The 22,035-nt window shown below is 61.3% G+C and overlaps 1 protein-coding gene across 1 annotated transcript; it reads right to left on the reverse strand.

The window, feature by feature from the left end:
• Positions 1–3,636: 3,636 nt before the first annotated feature.
• On the reverse strand, positions 3,637–21,811 carry ONECUT3 (one cut homeobox 3; the record flags this gene model as incomplete). The annotated part of the gene is made up of 2 exons (XM_082834849.1): positions 3,637–3,929; positions 20,626–21,811. 2 exons carry the CDS (start codon positions 21,809–21,811, stop codon positions 3,637–3,639), a joined length of 1,479 nt encoding a protein of 492 aa, XP_082690975.1.
• Positions 21,812–22,035: the final 224 nt, after the last annotated feature.

Consider the following 22,035-nt stretch of genomic DNA (forward strand, 5'->3'; position numbering starts at 1 on the left):
CACCTTACCTGGGGCCTGTCCTGGAAAGTGGGCTCTCCCCTGGTGGGAGCGTGGGCCCCGTGGCAGAAGAGTCACAGTCCGGGAGACTGTCCCAGAGCCCCCTTTCATGATTTTTTGGGGGCCCCTTTGTTCTCTGGGTACCAGTGGGGGCTGGGAGGGAGGGCTCCACAGGTGTGCACCCCCTACCTCCCAGGCCAGACCGAAAGGTGAAGGCCAGGCCTGAGGGAGCTGGGGCGTGTGGGTGGAGCCCGGGCAGGTGCCTGCCTTGGGGGGCTTGTCTCAGGAGGGCCCTTCAGATCTGAGGAAGTAGGGGTACACCCCGCCCCCCACCAACCTAGGCGACAAGACTCGAATTGGTTGATTGTCTGTCTCCTCTGAACAAGACACTTGGGAATTCATGCTAACGTGAGACCGACCGAGCGGGGGGCCCGAGGTGGCAGTGACGCCCACTGGTGCCCCAGGACCAGGAGTCGGAGGGACTCTGGTGCCAGGAGCTGGAGGCCCCGCCACCGGCCGCCTTCCTTCTGCACCTGAGGCCCGTCCACCCACCGCCGGCTAGACACAGATCCTTGGAAAGGGGGGAAAGTAACACAGAGCAGCGCCGAGGAGCACCGAACAGCACCGACTGGGGCATGAAACACAAGATGCGACACGGAATCCCGGGGCTCCGGCCCCGCGGCCCCGCCCCACCCCCACCCTTCCACCTAGTACATTATCTTCAAGAAAAAGTACATTAGTCATGCATCAAATCAAATTCCATTGCGTCTTTTTTTTCATTTTTCTTCCTTTTTTTTTTTCTTAAATTACATTTGAACACAGAACACATAGAATAATAAATACTCTTATAAGACATGACTTCAAAAAACAAGAAACAGAACACGCCAGAGAACAGAAAGGTATCCAACGCTCTCTCTCTCCTCTCTTTCCTAAAGGACTCATTGAAATAAGAAATCTGTAAACGCCGCAGGTCCTTCCTCGTGCGCTCCCAGACTCTCTCTCTCGCTCATGCTCCCCCGGCCCTTTGCCTCTGACCACCCAGCTTCCCCTGCCCTGACATTCAACGCGTCTCCCACGGAGCTCACCGAAAGAAATGACATACCATCGTCTGCAAAATTATAATTTAACGGTATAAAGCTTCAAGTCACGTATTCCAAAAACTAGCTAAGGATTTTTTTTTAATCACATAAACTATACATTAAATATCTTGAGGTATTTCAGAGAAAATTGTCAAAGGCTCGAAGGAGCTGTGCTGGAGGTGTCATTCCCTGTGTGGAGAATGGTCTTTGGTATGTGACAACCAGCTGGGTGTTGGGGCAAGCGGGGCTGGGCGGGGCGTCAGAAGGGAGATGGTGTGTGTGCACGTGTATGCGTGCGCGTGTGCATATGTAATAGGAGGGTGTTTGAAAGGGACGCAGGAGTCAGGGACGCTTCCGTGACCCGTGTCACTGGGGCTTGAGGGGTCCTGTCACCAGAAAGGTCCCATGTCCATTCCTAAGTGTCCAACACGGGACAAACCCAGGACGCCCTGGCCTCTGACGCTTGGGCCTTGAATGCAGGACCAGCAAGTGACTTAACCAGCAGAGAATCCCCGTCCCCCAAAAGCAGGTGCTCTCTCAAGTGGGGCCCACGTGTTCGTGGCAGGCTGAGGGAGGGGCCGTGTCCACCCAGACCCCAGCTCCCAGTGTGGTGGGACCAGTGTGTGCACAGGAGTGTGTACGTGTGTCTGGGGGGAGGGGTTGTTGCTGAACGGGAACGGGGACCCTTAGGATTCTGCCCCAACACCCAAAGGTTCTAGAAGCATCACTCAGATCCGGTTGCTTGAAAAGCGGGGAGAATAGCGAGTCGATAAGGACAAGAGAGCATCTCACACACGTCTTTGGTTCAAGAAAAAGGCACTCATCGACCTCACCACCCTCTCCCTCCCTCCCACTCTCTGTCTCTGTCTCTCTGTCTCTCTTTCTCTCTCTCTCTCTCTGCTCTCTCTGGTGGTGGACAGGTGGCACCTGGGGGGCAGGGCCCAAAGCAGACCCTCGCCCACACCTGGTCCCCAGGCGAGGGAATCCTAGCATCCAGCACAAGTCCTTGGGGGAAATCTTTGGTATCAGGCGTGATTTTTCCAATCACAGACATGAACATTTGAGTGAGGTAGCCTTTACCTGGGGAGGAGGAGGGGCATTTCATTAGAAATGTCTCTTGCATTCTCAAAGGGGAGGGGTGTGGCCACCTCTCTGGGAGGCGGTGGTCAGGGGGTGGGAGGGGGTGGTCAGGGGGTGGGAGGCGGTTTGGTGGGGAGAGGTTCCTTCTAGCCTCCAGCTCTTGAGCCCTGGGCGGGGGAGCAGGCTCTTGGGATCCAGCTGCCGGCCAGTCCTGGAGGTCACCTGGAGAGGGTGAGCAGGGGAGGGGGGCGTGCTCATCTTCATTTCTGACCCTTCCTTCCCCTTTATCATTTTTTGTTTTTCTTTTGGCAAAAATCAGAGCAAGCAGATTCCACCTTGTTCATCATCTTCTTTCTCTCTTTGGAGAAAAAGCAGCAGCAGGACCGGTTCACCCCTGCGCCCCTGCAGGCCCAGCGCCGCACCCCCGAGCGCTGGGAGGTGGGGGAAGTTCCGGGGGGTCCCGAGCAGAGGGTGACGCCGCGACCCCAGCGAGCAGAGGCTCCGGTGTGTCCTGCTCTTCCGGGGCCCGTTTCTCCGTGGAATCTGGGTGTTTTCTTCTGTTTCCTGGGGTCTGTCTCTCCCCGCGCGTCATTCATCAAGGTGCCTAGCGGTAAAGTGAACTGGCAGAGGGATGTGGGGAGGGAGGCGTCTGGAATTACCCGCTTGTTTGAGCTGCCGTCCCCTCCGGTCTGGGACAGGGTGGGGAAGGGTGCTCGCCGGTGGGTGCTGGGCGGTCGCCGCTGCAGGGCACCCCCGCCCCCAGACGTTAAGGCAGGCAATTCTTGGCACAAGGAATCCCGGCTGCCGGGAGGGGCGGCTGGGTCTTGGCTGCGGAGGCAGTTCTGCCGGCGGACCCGGGGTGGTCTTGGTGGGGTGGGGGCAGTGTGAGGCTCCAGCTCGACGTGGGCTTTGGCGACTTTGGAGGGGTTGAGTTATCGGGGAAGGGTCCGTGGCGGGGGTTTGGAGGGGTACTGTTGGAGAGGAAGCCTCCCTGCCTCCTTCCGTGGGGTCGGGGGGCCGGCGAAGGAGGGATTATTCTTTAAATTCCTTTTTTAAATACCCGGTTTGTTTCTAGTATGTGCTTCTTGACCCGCTTTCGGGACGACACGTGAGCCCTGGTTTTCCTCGAAGCCCCCTGGGCGTCCTGCCTTGAAAGGGAGCCCGGGAGCCCCTTTCTGTCACACCCTCCCCTCTGGCGGGGGGGTGGAGGGCTTCCTTTGGCCTGAAGGAGATTGGGACCGAGGGAGGAGGGGGGCCCTTTTTGTGCACTTGGGCTGGGGGTGTGCTGCATCCCTTCCCGGGGTGTGGGAACCCGGACGGCAGCCCCTCCAGGAGCCCCCTGGCGCGGGTCTCCGGGCCGGCAGGGTTGGGGCTGGGGGACGTGGGAGGGCAGCGCCCGGGCCGTGGAGGCTGGCAGGGCGCGGTGGGGGAGGGGGGAGGGGAGGGCGCGGTTGGGGGGGAGGGGAGGAGGCGGGGCGCCTCAGGCCTTGGAGAAGGTGGCCGCGGCGCCGACGGGGCCCCCGGGGGCCGCGCCTGGCTCCTCGGCCCAGCGGTTCATGCAGCGGCGCCGCGCGTTCATGAAGAAATTGCTGACGGTGTTGAGCTCCAGGCCGAGCTGCTGCGAGATGGTGACCTGCATCTCCTTCGACGGCCGCTTGTTCTCCTTAAAGATGGCGATCAGCGTGCGCCGCTGCAGGTCGGTGAACACCAGGCGCTGCTTCTTGGGCTGCAGCGCGCGCTCCTTCTGCTGCTCCTGCTCCTTTCGCTTGCAGGCTGCGGGCGAGCGGGCGGGCGAGCGGGACGCAGCGCCACCGTGCGGCCGCACGGAAGAAGACAGGCCACGCGTCCCGGAGCGGAGAGACACGAGGAAACACAGAAATACGCGGGAAACGCGAGAGATGGAGGGAGAGACGACCCGGGGACAGGGCCAAAAGAGACAGGGAGACACAGAAAGAGGCCAGGAGGCAGCGAGTAGAGACCGCCAGTAATGGAAGGAAGGGGGGGGCAGACAGTCGTGGGCAGGAGACAGAGACAGAGGAGGCAGATGTGGAGGTAAGAAAGGGAGAAACAGAAGGGGACACAGTGTGAGCACACCTCCACAGGCACGGGTCGCCACCCCTCCCATCCCTCGTCTGCATGCTTGGCCCCCTCCCCAGCCTCATATCCCCAAACCCCTCCCCACCCCCCCAAGAATCCTGACCTCAAGAGCACCACTGGTGTTGGTGGCTTTCCGCCCTCCCTTCTGCAGCCCACACCTGGGGGGTGCTGGGGGAAATGACATGGAAACTCTACATGTGAGTTATTTGGCTCAGTGTAGACCTGGGTGAAAGAAGTGGTTAATTCATAGGTCCTTGGAGATGTGTCACAAAGCCCAGTAACCTCCCCCTGGAATGATGGGGCAAGGGGGTTCTCAGAAGGGGGGTGACAGCCCACGCTTCCTTCCCTGGTGTCCTCTGGCGCCTGGCCAGCTCAGGGACCCTGAACCAGGCTCACATGGGCGTCCACTGCCTGATTCTGATATCTGAGCCCCCACTCTGGCCTCCCCCCACCAGCAGACTGAGACTGAGGTTTGGCTCCCCTCGAGTCCCCAGAGGAACTTCTGGAGCTGGGAGGATCTGAGGGGGGTTGAGAGACCAACCCTCCCTCTCCCAGGGTCACCTGCACGGAGGACCGGGAAGGCTGCAGGAGGCTGCCCTGTGGTCGGTGGATGCTTGCAAAGGGGAAATGGCAACATCTCAGGGTGGTGGAGCTGGGCTGGAGCCTGTGGTCCTCCTCCTCCCTGCCCCAGCTCCAAAGCGGACCCCTCCCCTCAATGCCATGGGGGCCAGTGGGTGGAAAAGATGAGCTTCACCAGCCAGAGCAGGCTACTTCCCCCCGGGGGCTGCTGACGTCAGCACAAACTCTATCAGAGTCTCAATTCCTCATCCACGTAGCAGTCAGGGGCAGTGGGTGGTGGACACCTGCCCTATCCTGCCTCCCCGCCAACCGCTTGCCCCAGAGACTCTGTCACCCCCATAGTGGCCGGTGGCACAGGCTGTACTAGCAGATCCCTGCTGCCAGGCCTAGTGGCCTGCTGGGACCACAAGCCAAGCTGGTTTTTTTTGGTTCCAGGACAGTCTGAACCCGATGACATGCCAGATCAATGTCCACACACGTCAGCAAAAATAAATGAATGTCCCCTGCACTGTGGCTCGTTTCTCGGGGACGACAGGTTCCCCTGTGTGAACTGACGCACCACATCCCTCCCTGGCCCTTTTGACCTGGAACACACACGGGGCTTCTGATTGGCTGTTTCAGGTTTCATGATTAAAGAAGAGTGATGATCAGAGGTTACTGGACATTTCAGAAAAGCCTCTAACGAAGGAGCGAGAGAAAAATGGCAGGAGGATTGGGGGATGATGCCCTCAGAAGAAACAGACAGGTCAGGCACTGTTATAAGTCAGATTCTTGGAGAGCTAAGAGAAAAATACTGTATCCATGAAACAGGACCACGAGAGGGGAAGACAATGCTCTTAGAATTTAAGTATATAATAGCTGGAATAAAGTCAATGTAAGAATTGGAACGTAGGGAATTCCTGGCGGTCCAGTGGTTAGGACTCGGCGCTTTCACTGCCAAGGGCCCGGGTTCAATCCCTGGTCGGGGAACTAAGATCCTGCAGGCCATGTGACTGGGCCAAAAAATTAAAAAAAAAAAAAAAAAGATTGGAACATAAAGCAAATATCTCTGGAAATACAGGTGGACACAGAGATGGAAAATGAGGGAAAGGTGGTAACAAAGTTAGAGGATGAATGTGCAGGTTTGTCATCTGGGCAAGAGGCCATCCAAAACTAGAGGAAGGGAAGCCCAAATAAATTATATATATATTTTAAATCCATGGCTGGAAGACATGAGAGTTCAGTTTAAAAGAGCCCATGAAATGCTCAGCTCGATGAATGAAAAAGAATACACTCCCTGAGGTTCATCCTTGTGAAATGTCAGGGACCCAGGATGAAAAAGAAGATAGAATGTCCCAGAGAGGAAAGCCACATGCCATTTGGAGACCTAAGAATCAGAGTGGCTTTGGGCTTCTTGAAAACTGGGAGCCAGTGGAACAATGCCTTCAAAATTCTGAGGGAAAACTGTATTCAGCTAGAATTGTGTGACCGGCCAAACATAAGCATGAAGGTGGACTAAAGATATAGTCAGACGTTCAAGGTCTCCAGAAGTTGACTTCTTTATACCCTTTTCTCAGAAAGCTACTAGAGGGTGTGTTCCATCAAAATGAGGAAGTAAATCAAAAAAGGAAGGTGCGGGAATCAGGAAATGTGATTCAACCTAGAGGAAAGGGAAAAGCGGTCCCCCAGATGAAGACGGGAGAGCCTGAAAGACAGCAGGACAAAGGCACCAAGGGCACGGAGGGCAGTCCCATTCAGGTCAGAGCAGAAGAACCAAGGGAAATGGAAACGTCCTAACATGCGTTGGTTTCGAGCTTTGATGGAGGATGTGGGAAGAGTTTGTGATTGGCAACAATTAACTCCTGGAAAAACAAGCAGCCGTGCAAGAAAGGAAAAGCCATCCTGGTACTGTATGAGGCAAAACCCAGGACATGAACAGTGTACCGGGCAGCCTTCTGTATACAAAACAGGGGAGTGAGAACATTTGTTCGTATTTTATCTGCTTAAAGAAATGTTCGAAGGAAGCACAAGCAACTGCCTTGACCTCCCATCTCCTTGGAACCTGGCAAGCCTGTGAGGCTCACGAGAGGAGGCCACATCCCCAACTCTTTCAAGGGAAAGCTGGGTCTCAGGCAGCAAGGCCAGGGAAGAGTCAAAACTCAACCAGGCCTTTACGTTCCAAAAGAGGCCTTTCTTGCCCTCCTGTTGCGATCATCAATTCATTCATTCACTCATGCATTCATTCATTCTCTTAGCAATTTTCTCATGAGTTCACTATGCATTTACACTAGGGACAGATATACAAATGCTCCTTTGTATCAATGCTCTAGCTTGCAAGAGCTTTGCATGTGCAGGGCCTTATAATTCCATAGGGCAGGAAGTTTCCTTCCTACTTACTCGGAGAAGGTAAGCCCCTCGCCCAAGTTCGCCCAGCAAGTCCTGGCAGGGGCAAGACAGCAGCCAGAGTTGACTGGCAGAGGGGAGGGAGGTAAGATGTGGGTCGCCTCTTTGCCCCCGGCCTCCCCCTTCTCCAACCCAGAGCCTAATGGGGGCCCCAGAGGCAGAGGCTGGGGGAGGGGCCGGGCGAAGCAGAGCGGTGAAAAAACTTCGCGTTTTGTCGATCGCAGCAAAAAGAGGCTCCGCTCGCCCCCCTTCCCAGCGTTCAATCTAATTACAGCTCCTCACAGCCTGGATCGATCCGGGCTCCGGTCGGTCGGAGCTGTTTACCTCGAGCAGCTTTTGTCACCGCTTCCCTCCCCCACAGACCCCGGCGGCGCCTGCCTGGAGGCCCCTGCCCCTGGCGGGGGTGTGAGTGCCAGCACGGGAGGTGCCCCAAAGCCCCCCAGCAGCGGGTCCTATCGCTGCCCTGCCCCTTATCAGTATCCCTCCCAGCGCCCAGCATCACCCGGGTCAGTCCTAATAACCAATGCACCCCTGGAGGCAGCCCCAGAAGGAGGAGAGGCCTGGGTATGGGCCCCTTTCACAGAAGTGAAAACCAAGGCTGCCAGAGGACCGGCCAGGGAGCAGGGCTGGGGAAGAGGAGCCCGGGGAGCAGCCTGGGATGTACTCACGGCACCAGCCAGCAGCCTCACACTGCCGTGCCACTGCTGCGGCCACCTCTTCCACGATGATCTCCAGTGGGGACTGCCACTGTGGTGTACCTGCATCGCCTCCTCCACCTGCATCACTTCTCCCTCCATCACCCCCACCTCCATCACCTCCATCACCTCTTCTGCCATCACCTCATCTCCACCACCATCCGTGTCCATCTACCACCATCCCTTCCATCATCTGCATCAGTTCCACCACCAGCCCCTCCTCCTCCACCATTACCACCACCTGTACCACCATCACCTCTCTCCGCAGCCGAACTCCATCATCAACACCACCTCTGCTCTCATCACCTCCTCCACTTGCACCTCCACCACCGTCACCTCCATTTTATCCCCTCCACCACCGTCTCCTCCAAAATCCTCACCGACACCATCAAACCCCATCCTAGAGTCCACCTTGTATGTGCCCAGCACAGGGGGACTCAGCCCAGGTTCCCCCACCAGGGCCACCCAGCCTGTGGTGGGGAGACAGGGAGTGGCCTCAGACACAGGCCCTCACCACCAACCATGGCTGCCGTGACAGCCAGCAGAGGAGGAGCCAGCTGGGCCGGCCTGTGGGATTGGTGGGGTGGGATGGCCTTCATACATGCTCTGGGACCCTGGGTGGGTCAGTTCCCTTGCAGGGCCTGCCTCAGTCTCCTCAGTTGCAAAATGGGACGTTCTGCCTCCTTCAAACATTTTTCAGGGCACATCAGCTGCCCCAGCCCTCCCCATCTCGCTCGGCCCCTGGTCCCCCACTGCCTCTCTGTTCTCACCTCCTCCTGCTGCCCCTCACTCAGCTCACTCCTCCGTGGCCACACTGGTCACCTCCCCCGGGCACAGTCCAACCTCAGGGCCTTTGCACTGGCTGCCACCTCTGCCCGCATCGCTCTTTTTTATTTATAAATATTTATTTATTTATTTGGCTGTGACAGCTCTTAGTTGTGGCACGTGGGATCTAGTTCCCTGACCAGGGATCGAACCTGGGCCCCATGCATTGCGAGCACAGAGTCTTAGCCACTGCACCACCAGGGAAGTCACTGCCTGCGTTGCTCTTCCCACGTTTCTTCATCGTTCCCTTGCCTCCTTCCATTCTTCGCTCAAATCTCTTCTCTGTGAGGCCCACCCTGACCCCCCCCCAATTTACTACTGCAACTTTCTCCCTCCTCTGCTTTTTTCTTTCTTTTTTCCACACCATTCTCCCACTCTATCCAGGGGTGCCACAGAGTGAGGGTTTTGGACCCAACTTTCTCTCCTGTCCACCCTCCATGACCCCAGGGACTGAGAATCTGATACTTGGAGCTGCTGATTCCAAGATGCTCTGATCTTAAAGATGGTGGGGAAGGTGATGGAGATAGAAATGATTCAGGTGGAGGAGGGGATGCGGGTGCACCACAGTGGCGGGTACACCCCATCCTGTTTCCCTCATTGCTATCAGTCTTTTTGGAGTCCAGGGATGAGGAGGGTCTGGGGCTGGCTCCTGGGGGGTCCCAGAAGCCCTGGAGGAGACCAAAGGAGATACAGAAGGGACCTTATTCCCAAATCAGCTGCCTCACGGGGAGCCCAGCAGGCGCTAACGGCAGGCTTTTCGGCTGGTCTGGCCCGCGGTTCCCGCAGTGACTGACAGGGGAGCTGACCCCGCCCCAGCGCTGGCCGGGACTCCATGTAGGAGGGTGGGCCCTGTTGGTCCACGTTTCGGGTGGCGGCAATGGGAGGTGAGTTGGGGGGACCCTCAAGTTCCCTTTCATTTCAGACCCTTGGAGACGTGCTCCCATGGCACCTCTGTCCCTCCTGCCTTTCTACAAAGCTGCTCGCATCCAGGGGCCCAAGAGGGCAGTCAGACCCGTCCCCACCGTGGATTACTGCGTGGTGACGGCCTCTGAGTCTCAGGTTCCTCAACTGGAAAATTGTCTTAATCATGATCTCTACCTTACCAGGCTCTGAGAAGGGGTTTAGCCAGAAAAGTCTTGAATACGATGGTGGGGCTGGGATGAGGCTCCCAGCTCCCATATGGGGGCCCCGGGGAGGAGCTAGGCTCTGGGCCCCACTTGCAGGGCAGCTGTGAAGTTTCTCCCCCTCTCAGGGCAGGCCTCAAGCCTCAGCACCTTCCCTAGAATCTTCCTGGAGGGGGGAGGGATGGAGAAAATGAGGTCTGGAGTAGGGAGTTGGGCTGCCTCAGCCAAAGAACTCCTAGACATCCCTCAAGGCCCAGCCCCAGTTGCCCTTGCCCCAGGAAACTCTTCCCCTCACCCTCAGCAGGGCCCCAATTCTCTCCCCTAGGAGCCTTCTGGTGCCCAGCACAGAGTGGATCCATGGGAGCCTGCCGGCTGGCTGTGTTGTCCGATGCCTGACACCCCTGTGTGGGTGGTAGGGGACTCAGCCCAGACTGGAAGACCCTGCGCAGGGAGACCCGGCTGGTCACTGCCCTGGAGGGTCCGGTAAAGCAGGGGGACCCCAGGGAGGGCCCTCAGCAGGGAGCACCCTGTCCCCAGTCAGCCAGGGAGAAGCTGGGGCTGTGCAGCAGGAGGGGGAGGGGGGGTGTCCCTGGATTCAGTCGCCCCTCAGTGGATGGAGAGGATCAGGTCCGCAGTGGAGGGAGCTAGGGTTGCACTTGTTCACCCCCATCATCACCTGACAGACACCCATCTCCTCCCCCCCTCCGTCTCCCCCTCCCCTCTGGCATCCTGCACCTTCCTCCTCTCCTCCTCCAGAGGCCCACCGTGGTCTGGGTGGGTGACATGGCGGGATGAGTGCCCCTGCTGTGCCTGTCCTGGGCCATCCCTGGCCCCAGCCGGCTGAGCACGCGGGAGTCTGCCTGTCCCCCATCAGTGGGGTGTGCCCGCGTGGGGCTGCACAGGGCCTGGCCGGGTGGAAGGTGGCGTGTGCAGTGCGGCTTTGCTGTGTTGGGAGGGGTAGCCACGCACAGCAGACCACACGCGTGTGAGGAACGGGGAAACTGGGAGGGTAGCCAGAGCCTTCGGTGCGATAGGCAGACAGGTGGGCAGCGGGTGGGGACCTGGGGGGCAGTGGGGGCAGAGGCTCAGAGGATGTGGCTGGTCCGTGGGCAGCGGCGGAAGACCCGGGGGCCAGCAGGCCTCAGCGTGACGTTTGCTTGCAGCTGGCCTCGGGGGTTGGGGACACAGCGTGGATGTCAGACAGAGGATGCAGTGTGAAGAATCAAGGGCGGAACGTGACTTGCTGGGTGTGACAGCCAGTGTGCGTGGCGCTGGGCCCACTGGGTCTGAGTCTACAGGACGTAGGATGGGCCGTGAGACCCCCGGGGTGGCTCCTGTCTGTCTTCCGGCCTCGGGCCTGCTAGCTGCCCCACTGCCCTGCCCTTCCCCATCAGCGGGGGACGCTGGGCCTGGGCTCCGGGGGCCGAGTGGCCCTGAGCACACAGTCTGTGGACACAGTTTTCCTGGTTTATAAAGCGGGCCCAGCGACCCCTGGTCCTGATGTCCCCATCTGTCCGTGGGGTTGGGGGTCCCAAGCAAAGCTGGCTCCAAACGCGGGCCAGGGCGGACCCTGCAGCTGCTCGCTCCTTCCTCCTCCCCCCTTCACTCACACAGTTACCAAGCACCTCCTGTGTGCACTGTGTGCAAGGTCCCACGGAGCCTCGATGTGGTGTGAAAACACCGTCACCCGAATGATTGCACAGATACAGGGAAACCGATGACTGACTGTTCCCAGACGGGGCTGCCAGCTGCCCCCGCTGTGCAGTTCGGGATGGAGGTGGGCATGGTTGGGCTATGGGCGGGGGGGGGGGGGGGGGGGAAGACATGAGCCCGGCTAGGGGGGAACAGATCTGGAAGAAGCCAGGTGGCATCAGGAGGGTGGCTCCCCCCACTGTGAAAGCCTGGGTCTGACAGGGGAGGACAGCAGCCAGACGGTGGCCCCAGAAGTGCTCATCCCTCTGGGTCACCCTCTGTGCAGTGTCAGAGCCGCCGCGGAGCCACCCTCGCCTGCCCCCAGGGCCCCGGCCGCGTGTGCCTGCACCAGCCCCTTCCCAGGATCTGTCTACCTGGGCACGGGGCGGTGGTGTGGGAGCGGGAGCCAGAGCCACAGCCCGTTCCCTCCCCTCCGGCCACCTCCTGCGCTCAGCTCAGCTTCTCGGGGCAGACAATTCAATACGGAGCCAGGTCCCCGGCTGGGATGATGACCGGTTTCCTTGGCGACACGTCCCACCCCGGCCACCAGCTGCTCAGCCCCAGATGTGGGCCACATTGATGCCACCACCCTAGTGGCTTGTCCCCACTGGGCTGAGCTGCCCTGAGCAGCCCCCGCTGGCCTCCCCTGGCCAGGGACAGTGAGTGACTTGCCCAAGGTCACACAGTGAGTCACTCGGAGGGGAGCCTGGAGCACATACATGTCTCGGACCTGCTTTATCCACACCCTGCACTCCTCAGGGCACCGGGAAGAGGCTCCCATGGGTGGGGGGGAGGGGAGTCATCTCCAGGGAGACGGTGCTGAGCCAGGCCCCTGCCCTCAGATGTGGACCCCCTGGAAGCCTCAGCAGCCCCTCCTCTGTCTCCGACGCCTCACCACTCTCTGCCCCTCCACCCCTCCCCTGCCCGCCAGGTCCACCCCTCCCCCTCCCCCAGCCTCTGAATGCACCTTGGCTGTCACCCAGCCTCCCTCCCCGCCCCCCTGCTTCCCCTGATGGGATTTTAATGGCCGCATTTTCAAATTAGTTCTGAGCCTTTCAAAGACTTATCAGGGAAATGAGCGTTTCCACTGGGTTCTGGGCTGCCCCTCCCGGGGCGGGGGTGGGGGCGCTCCATCTGGTGGTTGCAACGCCTGGGGATGGGGGGACGGAGGTGTCCAGGGGCAGCTCTCACGCCTTGAGACCCGCCCCCCCATTCAGGTACTGGGGGCAAACCTCATCAGCGGGTGCACACAGAGCTTTTATTTAAAAAAAAAATGTTAAGAGTCGCAGCGGCTGACAGCTGGAAATGGATTTGAAAAAGATGACAGGAAAGGAACCTTCGGTGATAAGAAAAAGCATAGAGAAGCCAAAGCAGAAAAGGCCAGCGGGGGTGGGGGGGGGGAGGACCCAGCATTTCAGTGCCTGGGAAACTAAGCCACAGATAAACTCACGGGCAAAACTGTCGTGCTGCGCGTGCTCACTGCAGCCCGACAAGCCACCTGGAACTGTCCTAAATGTCCACTGGGCAGGGACGTGGTTGAAGACAGAGGGAAAGGGCCAAAGAGAATACTATGCAGCAGGCAAAAATGCCTTCGAGGCTCTCTCTTTCCTGATGTGGATGTGCCGGCTGTCGGTGAAGCAAAAGCACAGCAGAACCGGTGTTTTTTAAAAAGAGGAAAAGGAAAAGGAAAAGTACGTGCATTATGGCTGCCGGATGAAGTGTAACCTCTCTTTCGGAGGAGCGATACGAACCGCGGTTTACAGAAAGGGGACTTGCTCCACTTAAATTTGGAACTTGGCGAATGTGTCCGCTGTGTGAAAAAAAAATAATACAGCATCTTTTAAAGAACAGGGTGGGTAGACAGGAGGGAGGTGGAGGAAGCAAGCAGGGACTTTGCCGTTGCTCCGACGCGCGCAGGAGGCTTTTTTTTACGTGCTTCGTTCTCAGCCGGGCTGAGGATTCTAGTCTCCATTTGGGGAAACGGAGGTGCGCAGGGGAAGCGCCTTGTCCACAGTCCCGGGCCTGACCGCCGCCGCACGCATCCCTCCCCAAGCGCCCCGGCCCCCGCGCTGTGCTGTCTGCATTCCAGGAGCTGTGACCCGACGTTCCGAGCGCGCAGCCAAGCGCGCCAAGTCCGCCGCCGCCCTGGGTTGGGCCAGAGGGAGGCGAACCCAGAGGCGGCTCCCCACGGGTGGGATATGACTTCCCCCGGGGTAGGATGCGGGCACTTGTTGAGGGCGCGCCGGTGACCCTGAGGCTCGGAGGCCGCGGGTGTGCAGTGCAAGGGGCCGGGTCCTTACACTGGGCTGCGTGCGCCCATGTCCCTCCAGGCTGTGGAGGGCGGATGCACGCTAGATCCTTTTGGGGTTGTGAGATCCCACGTCCGCTGAGGACAGACGTGCGGAACGTGGCGGCCCCGGCTGCACTCCGCGGCTTTGCCGGCACTGCGGGGCGGCGTTGGCCTGGTGGTGGAAACTGAAGCACCGACATCTTCCCTAGTGGGCGCGGATGCGCTAGGGTGCGTAGAAAAGCATGAACCCTGCTGTGCCCGCACCAGGTCCCCCATCACCTACCTCCGTCACCGCGGGCGGACGTGACCCTCTCCCAACCCCCCCAGCTCTAGGGAGTGGGGTCCGGACCGCAGCTGCCCGGAAGTGGATGGGTAGGAGAGGTGGCCCAGCGGCTCAGCTGGGGGCCCGTGAAAAATTCCCAGGCGCCAGCGAAGGTGTCGGGGGGGACGCAAGTGGGTTCTTCCCTGCTCCCCCAGCACCGGGACGTGCCAGACCCCGACCGGAGGGCGGCGGGGGTCCTGGGCCGGAGTCTGCGCGCGCTTGCCCTAGTGTGGATGTGGGCGTCTACACTTGTGTCCCGTCAGGATCTACACTTATATCCCCCGTTCCTTTGCATCTCCGCTTGCGTTCCCCGCGTGCATCGACACTGTGTCGCTGGCACTGGCATGTCTACACTCCCGTCCCCTCTCTCCAGAGGCCCGCGCCGGCCATGGGCGCCTCTCCTTGTCCGTTTCCACCTGCTGCCAATTTGTGGCTTTATGCGTGCGACTCTTTAGGTCTAAGCCCCCGGCCTGCCCCACATCTGTCCATAGGGCAAGACACCAGCAGCAGGAGAGTCCCCCCTTTTCCTAGCCCCACCACGTCCACACCTACTTGGCAGAGGGGAAACTGAGGCTGCAGGTGTCCCTGGACTGCCCAAGGTCAGGTGGGTCTCCCAGGCTGCCCCTGGCTCCAGGCCAGCCTCTTCCCTCCCCCATGAGCACAGCCTTCCTTATTGATCAAGGGCCATATTTAATTAAACACTTGATTCAAACCAGCCTGAGCTCCCCTGGTTCAGCTGAGCTCGCTGCTACGTACAAAGACTCCAGCCGCAGGGGTCCAGCCTCCATCCTTACAGCAGCTCTGGCTTCCCACCTCCCAGCCTTTGTCCTTGGTGGTTCCACCTGCATTGACGCAGGACAGAAAGTTAGGGCCGTGGAAGGAAGTTTCCTCTACTTCTGGGCTCTTGGGAGCCACGAGGCATGGTACTAAGCAGAAGAATGATGAGCTCTGACTTACTGTAAGAAGCCCCCTCCAGCTTTGGAGTGAGGACATCAGGGGAGGGAGTGGAGCCTGGAGACCAGCAAGGAGGAGGCAGCGGCCAGAGGTGGATTGCTCAGACTAGAGTGGTGATGGTTGATAGGGAGGGAGTTTAGGGAGAATGGCTGGGTCTTGGTTAGAAAATCCTAGGATTTTCAGGTAAGGGGACTTCAGAATAAAGGAGCCAAAGCCCAGCTCCAGCCCCTCACCCGGGAGATTCCTCTGTGTGCTTCTCTGTGACATGGGAACGACCATCCTTGTCTCTCAGGCAGGAAGGTACTATCGGGACTGGGGTTCAAGGAGGGCTGCACCTCCAGTTCAGGGCCCAGGTTCCCCCTGAGGGCTGGCAGCCAGGAAGGGGCAGTTCACCAGGAAAAGCAGAAGCGGGTGGCTCTGAGTGCAGCAGGAGGACCCATCCCCAGGGTCTCTGGTGGTCCCTGGGGGGACTCACGTGGGTCCGTGATCCTGTCCAACTCTGAGTCGGAAGGACAAGTGCAGGCCTGCCCTCCCGGCCCAAGGGTCACCCAAGCGGTTTGTAAACTGGACCTTGACATGACCTTGACAGCCTCCCTCCTGTCCCTGGCCTCAGTCCACTGAGCCCCCCTCCCAGCCTTTGTCTCTGCCGGGCCACCTGCCCGGAATGTCCCCCCATCTCTGAGGGAGGTGGGAGCCTGAGCATCTCAAGCCCCATTTACCAAAGGCTCTGAGTCACCCTGAGTGTGCAGCACTGGCAAGCACCCTTCTTTCAGCCTTGGCTTGCTGGTCTGTAAAGTGGGCTCAACGCCCAAACTGGCTTAAGAGGTCCCTCCTTTCTGGTGGGTGAACCGAGGGGGAAGGGGAGGGCCTCCGGGCATCCCAGCCCGCCCCCTCCCCATCTGACAACCTACCCCTCTCCTCTCCCTCCCCCTCTGCGTGGAAATGGAAGGCAGAATCAGTGAACCTGGGCAGGGTGCTGGTGCCGCCCCACTTGGGTCTTGTGGTCTAGAAGGAGGGACTGGTTTGGGGGACCCAAGACATCATGCACAGCCCCTCGTGGCCCTGGCACACACAGCCCCGGACAGTATCCCCCCACTCCCTGCTTCCCTGAGGAGGCCTGCAGTGTCCCCTCCAGGTCCCAGACCCCTTCTGGCTCCCCTTCCCCACTCTCTGTGGGTCCCACAAAGCACAGGCTGCCAGGGATGACCCAGGTCCTCCCTAAAGACAAGGAGATGTGGGTGTGAGTGGGTGATTAAGCAATGTGGCCTCAGGGTACAGGGTCTGTGAATACATCCTGAGGGGCTCTGGGGGGGGCGGGGTTGATAAGAAAAACCTCAACAAATACCTAGGAGGTGGTATCTGATTCTGTCCATTTCTCAGATGAGGAAACTGAGACTCAGACCCTCACCCAAGATCAGTCAGTGACTGAGCCCGGGTGAGGCCAGGTCTCCGAATTCTCTACTGGGGTGGCTTTCTGGAGGGGTCTGCAAGAGGTGTGGACCCTTGTGGGTGGATCAAGGTCAGGTTTTACTGAAGGTACATTGGTCTTTGCAGGGGTGGGGGGATGGGGGGAGGTGAGAGGGGGTGGAGAGTGCTTGCGGGGGGATGGATAGTGTCCCTCCAAGTGGGACTCTGGAATTGGACCTTGTGGGCTGAGTCTCTTCTTCTCTTCCCATTCAACACCTGTCCGGGATGGTGGCTGCAGAATGGGGGGAGGGGTGGGGGAAAAGCCTGTCCTAGCCTGGAGGGGGGCAGCTGGTGTGCCTTTCCCCTTTCCATCACCATCCCTTCCAGACTCCAGGCCCCTGGCCACCGCACTGCAAAGCCACCGCCAACCCTGACATCTGCCCTCACCGTGCCCACCCCCTGTCACCTCCGGAAATGGCTCCCTCTCTGCCTCAGTTTCCCCCACGGCCGGTCTCCCACAGCCCTCAGGGATTCTGGGTCTGGGGCTCATCGGCGGGCGAGAAGGAGGAGGAGAAGGCCCTTCTTTCAATCGCCACCATCTGATATTTTATATATATTTTCTGATCAGTTACAAAAAATACTTTTCCTCCGGAGTTGCAATTTAAACAATATTTGAAGACGGCCGAAGTTATCGACCCGGCGACGGTGATGAATTAGAGACGGTAATTCGAATTCATCGACCGCCCCGCCCCCGCGGAGTCCGCCAGCCCCTCCCCCAGCCCCTCTCCCGTAATTACTGTTTGAGACACAGTCGGGGAGGGCTTCGAAGAGGCGGCGGCTCCGAAGCTGTGGGAATCTGAGGATCCTGGGATGGAGTAGGGCTAGTCACCCCCCCACCATGGCAGTGGGGTTGGGGGGATGCAGGATGGGCCATCCCCAGAATGTCAGACCCAGAGCCTGGCTCCCCCAATGCACACACATTGTACAGGGGGGTAAACTGAGTCACAAAGCACAGGCAGGCCTGGCGGCAACGGAGTGGGGGACCCTCAGGTCTACCTGGCCAGATTTCTTGGGTGCTTCAGAGAAACAAAGGAACTGCTCTTCCCTCCTAAGCCCCAGAGTCGGGAAGGAGAGAGGCGGGGGAGCTGGGAGGTGACAGGACCCAGTCTAGTGGAACCCAGCAGCCGGGCAGCCGCTGGGACCTCTCAACTCCCCTTTCCAGTCTCTCCTTTTCTGTCTCTTTGACGTTCTCTCTTCTTTTTTTTTGCCACTCTCTGTCCTTCCTCACCTATCTCTCTTTCTCTCTGTCTCTCCGTGTGTCTTTCTCCCTCCTGGTCCAGCGCAAGGACGGGACTACCTGACGGGAGGTCCGGAGCAGCTCGGCCAAGAGGCGAGGCCGGAGGCGGGCCAGCGCGAGGGGGTGGGACTGGGGCGCGGAGCTGCAGGGTCCCGGGATGGGGCGGGGAGGAGGGAGGGCGGCGGTGAGTACTCCCTGCCGGGGTTGGACTGTGCGGGTCTGGGCGCCGGGAGGTGCTCTGGGCTGTCGCTTGCGGGTCGGCGCGTTGCGGAGGGATGTGCCCCGCCTCCCCCACCAACCGCTGCGATTTGCCGCCACTTAACCGCTTTTCATTCGCGCAGCGACCGGAACTAAAGGCCTCTCGGCCGGTCGGTGCCTAATTACCCCGGCCCGGCCACCGCTGACATCCTAAGGCCAGCCCCGCGCTGTGGACGGGGTCCTGAACGCGCTAGAGGTGTGGCGGGGGCCCAGGGCCGGGCGCGCGGACCAGGCGGACGGGGGTGGGGTGGGGTGGGTGGGTCACGCGTAGGCAGCGGCCTGGAGGAGCCGGGGACAGGCCGGGTGTCGCGGCTCAATGTCGCCTGGACCTGAGCATGTGCCAGGTCCTGTGCTCATCCTCTCCATTCACCCCACGTACCCCTGAGACGGCCACTATTCTGACTCCCATTTCAAAAGGGGAAACCGAGGCTCAGAGAGGTGAGGCGTCTGACTGCCGCCGCAGAAGCCAGGGAGGCCCGGCTGGGATGCAAACGCAGCCTCAGTTTCCTCTGCCCTCCCCGCACTGACACCGACTCTGGGAGCTGGTGCCCTGCTGGCTGGCACTGATCCTTCACAGCAGGCACCCGCCACAGGGACTTCTCACCTGAGGCTTGTCGTTCTAAGACGCCCTGGCCAATCTGTTGGGTGGCCCCGAAGTGCGCCACTCAAATACCACAAAGAGGTCCAGTTAGTTTAATGACAGTGACGGTGGAAAAAAATGGAAAGTGGTGTGTCCTTTGGGTACACACATGTCAGACACGATGTCCCCAAAATACACGCGCGGGGGAGGAGGCCGAAGGTGGCCAGTGTACAGTAAGTCAAACCTCACAAGTGACCCCATTCGCTGGGGGCTGCTTAGTACCTACAGCGTCAGAGCCATGCCCTTGACCTGCTCCCTGATCACCTGCATCACACACGGCACGCTGTGGCTGTGTGCTGGTGTGACTGAGTGTCCCCCGTGAGCACACCTGTGTCATTGCATGTGTCATGAGGAGTGGGTACTGCCCTTACACACAAGACGCTCCAGGTTCCTGATGCCATTTCTAACGTTTCACGGCCACCTTCCCACGCACTTGGTTACCTGCCACATCAAAGGAGGATTTAGTCCCCAATGTGGAGAATCTAGGAAGCCTATCCGGGGCTCAGGCAGTCACCTTGTTCTGCAGAAGGGGCAACTGAGGCCCGTGTGTGGGTGCAAGTCCCCCAGGTTGTCCAGGACGCCTAGGGGGAGGGGAGCAACGAACACCGACCCCTCTCCATCCCCCAATGGCACCCCCTCTTCCCCAGCCTCCCTGCCCAGCCCTTCACAGCCAAGTGCCTCCCTGCCTCCCCGCTTACGGGGTGCTTGGTTTGAGCCCCAGCCCACTCCATCCAGCCCCACTCGCCCGTGTGCGCAGAGAAGCGATCGATCAGGCGCCCGGGGCCGCTATTGTCCCCGCTACTGGGGCAGCTGCAGCCCCTCCCCAGAGTGGCCAGGAAAAGACTCCCCCCCACCCAAGCCAGGCCACCGTGGTGAGAGTGGGGGCTCTCTCCTGCACCCCACCACGCACACCCAGGAGAAGGGGTCCTGGCCACCGGCTCTCTGGGGGCAGGTGTGGACCCAGCTGTTGTCAGCTGGGAGGGAGGAGGGAGCGAGGGGGGGGATGAGCATCAGTGTGAGTGAGACACGGAGACAGAGGCAGAGAGAGGTAGAGAGGGAGCGGGACAGAGAGAAGGAGAAAGAATGAGACCAGCAGGAAAACAGAGACAGAGCAAAAAAAATAGATCCCAGTTCGCCCGACAGAGAGAGAAGTAGAAGCGAGAGAAACACAAAACGGAAAAGAGAGGCCAGTGAGGTGCGCGCACCCTAGCCAGGAGCAAACGCGTGGGGCGGGCGGCCGGCTGGGGTGTAAAGGCCTCCGCGCCGCACGGGCCGAGGGTCCCCCGGGCTGCCCCTCCCCCGCCCGTTCTCGGGTGACCTTTGCCAGCGGCCGGAGAGGGGGAGGAGGCTATCGATCGCAGAGGCCCAGCTACAAAGAAGCGCGCGCTGGGGCCGGGGGCTGAGCGCGGGCCCGGCCCTGGCTGCTAAGGTTCTGGCACCCGGTGCACGGTCCCGGCGCTCTGCCCCGGGGCTGGAGGCGCAGCGAGGGATCGTTTGGGAGGAGGGGAGTGGCACCCCGAGCTGAAAGCGGCGGCGCGTCTTGGGCACCCACCCCCTAAAACACACACGCACACATCACACACACAATGAGCGACCCTGCTGGCAGCTTGGGGATCCTCCAGCAGTCTAAAAAGGGTCCAGGAACCCCCTCCCAGTTCCCGGAGGGGCTGGGCGGGAGTCTACGGGAGGGACGGCGGCACAATCCTTTTCCCCCTTTTACTGACGGAACTGACGGGCAGGGGCGCAGATCACGCTCTAGCCTCCTGCAGGGGGGTCCAGAGTGGGGGGGGCGGGGCGCAAGGCCGCCGACTGGGGAGGGAGCCGGGGCTCTCCGCTGCCGCACTGCTTGGTGCTGGGGAGCCCCGAGCCGGACCCCTAGGGTCGGGCGGTACGCGCCGCGCTCCTACCTGCGAGGCGCAGCGCCGACATGCGCTGGAACTCGGGCTCCTGCAGCCACTTCCACATCCTGCGGAAGGTCTCGCGGCCCGACTTGAGCTTGCTCCAGGGCTTGGGGTTGCGCAGCAGGTCGGAGAGCGTGCCCTGCGAGCGGCACAGGATGCGCTGCGCGAAGATGGCCTGCGGGATGCTGTAGCGCTTCAGCTCCGCCGTGATGCGCTGCGCCACCTCCTTGGTGTTGATCTCCTCGGCCGCCGCGCCCGCCCCGGGGCCGCCGCCTCCCGCGGCCGGGCCGCTGCCGCCAGAGTGAGGCCCGTGCGCTCCGGCCGCCGCCAGCCCGCCCAGCGGCGCCAGCAGCCCCCCAGTGCTCCCGGCGCCCGAACTGCTGCCGCCGCCGCCGCCTCCGGGCAGCCCGCGGGCCAGCGCGTCCTCCGCGCGACCCAGCAGCGCGGCGTGAGGCTCGAAGGCGGCGGGCGGCAGCAGCTTGTCCCCCGCCAGGTGGCCCGGCGCGCCATAGGCTGCCAGCGGCGGCGGCGGCGGCGGCGGCGGGGGCTGAGGGGCGCCGTGCAGCGCGGGCGGCAGTGCGTTGGGCAGCGGCGAGAGCGGCGACCCCATGGCGGGCAGCTCCTTGCCGTAGGGCCCGTAGAGGTGGCCCACGGAGGCGAGCGCCGCGCGCTCGTCGCGCATGAGGGTGAAGCTGCCGCTCACGCTGGCCGCCAGGCGCTGCGGCGGGGGCGGCGGGGGCGGCGCGGCCGCCGGGTGCGGGTGCGAGTGGGGGTGGCCGCCGTGCGCCCCGGCTACGGCCGCGGCCGCTGCGTGCTGATGGAACTTGTCAGCCACGGCCGCGAGCGGGGGCAGGTGCTGCAGGGGCGTGAGCGTCGTGTAGGTGCCGCCCAGGCCGGGGGCCTCGCAGGCCATGCCCATGGCCGGGTGCAGCGGGCCCGCCAGCTCCCCGCGGAAGTCGGCGCCGCCGCCCGCGCCGCTCGAGCCACCCGCGCCCCCGGCGCCCCCGGCGGCGCCACCGCCGCCGCCGTCCAGCAGGCTCGCCATGCCGGCCACCAGGCCGGGGCGCCCGGGCGCCACCAGGCCGCGGTGCGGCGCCGCCGCCGAGCGCGCGTGGCTCGGGCTCAGCAGCTCTCCCGCCTGCGCATGGGCCACGCCGTGCAGGCCCCCCAGGCTCTCCAGGCTCAGCTCCATGCTCGGCCGCCGCGCGCGGGCCCCTCGCCGGCTCGGCCGCCCGCCCGCCGCGCGCGCTCCTTGGCGCCGGCCCGGCGCGCTCAAGGCCGACGCATGGCCCCCGCCCGCTCCCCGGTGGCTGCGCGCGAGGCTGCCCGGCTGAGCGGCGCACGGCCCGGCCCGGCTGCGAGCGCGGCCACCAGGATGTGGCGGGGGAGCGGCCGCCGGCGCCCGGGCCCGGGTCT

This window comes from Leucopleurus acutus (assembly GCF_964270905.1).
Source record: "Leucopleurus acutus genome assembly, chromosome: 3".
Classification (NCBI taxonomy): domain Eukaryota; kingdom Metazoa; phylum Chordata; class Mammalia; order Artiodactyla; family Delphinidae; genus Leucopleurus; species Leucopleurus acutus.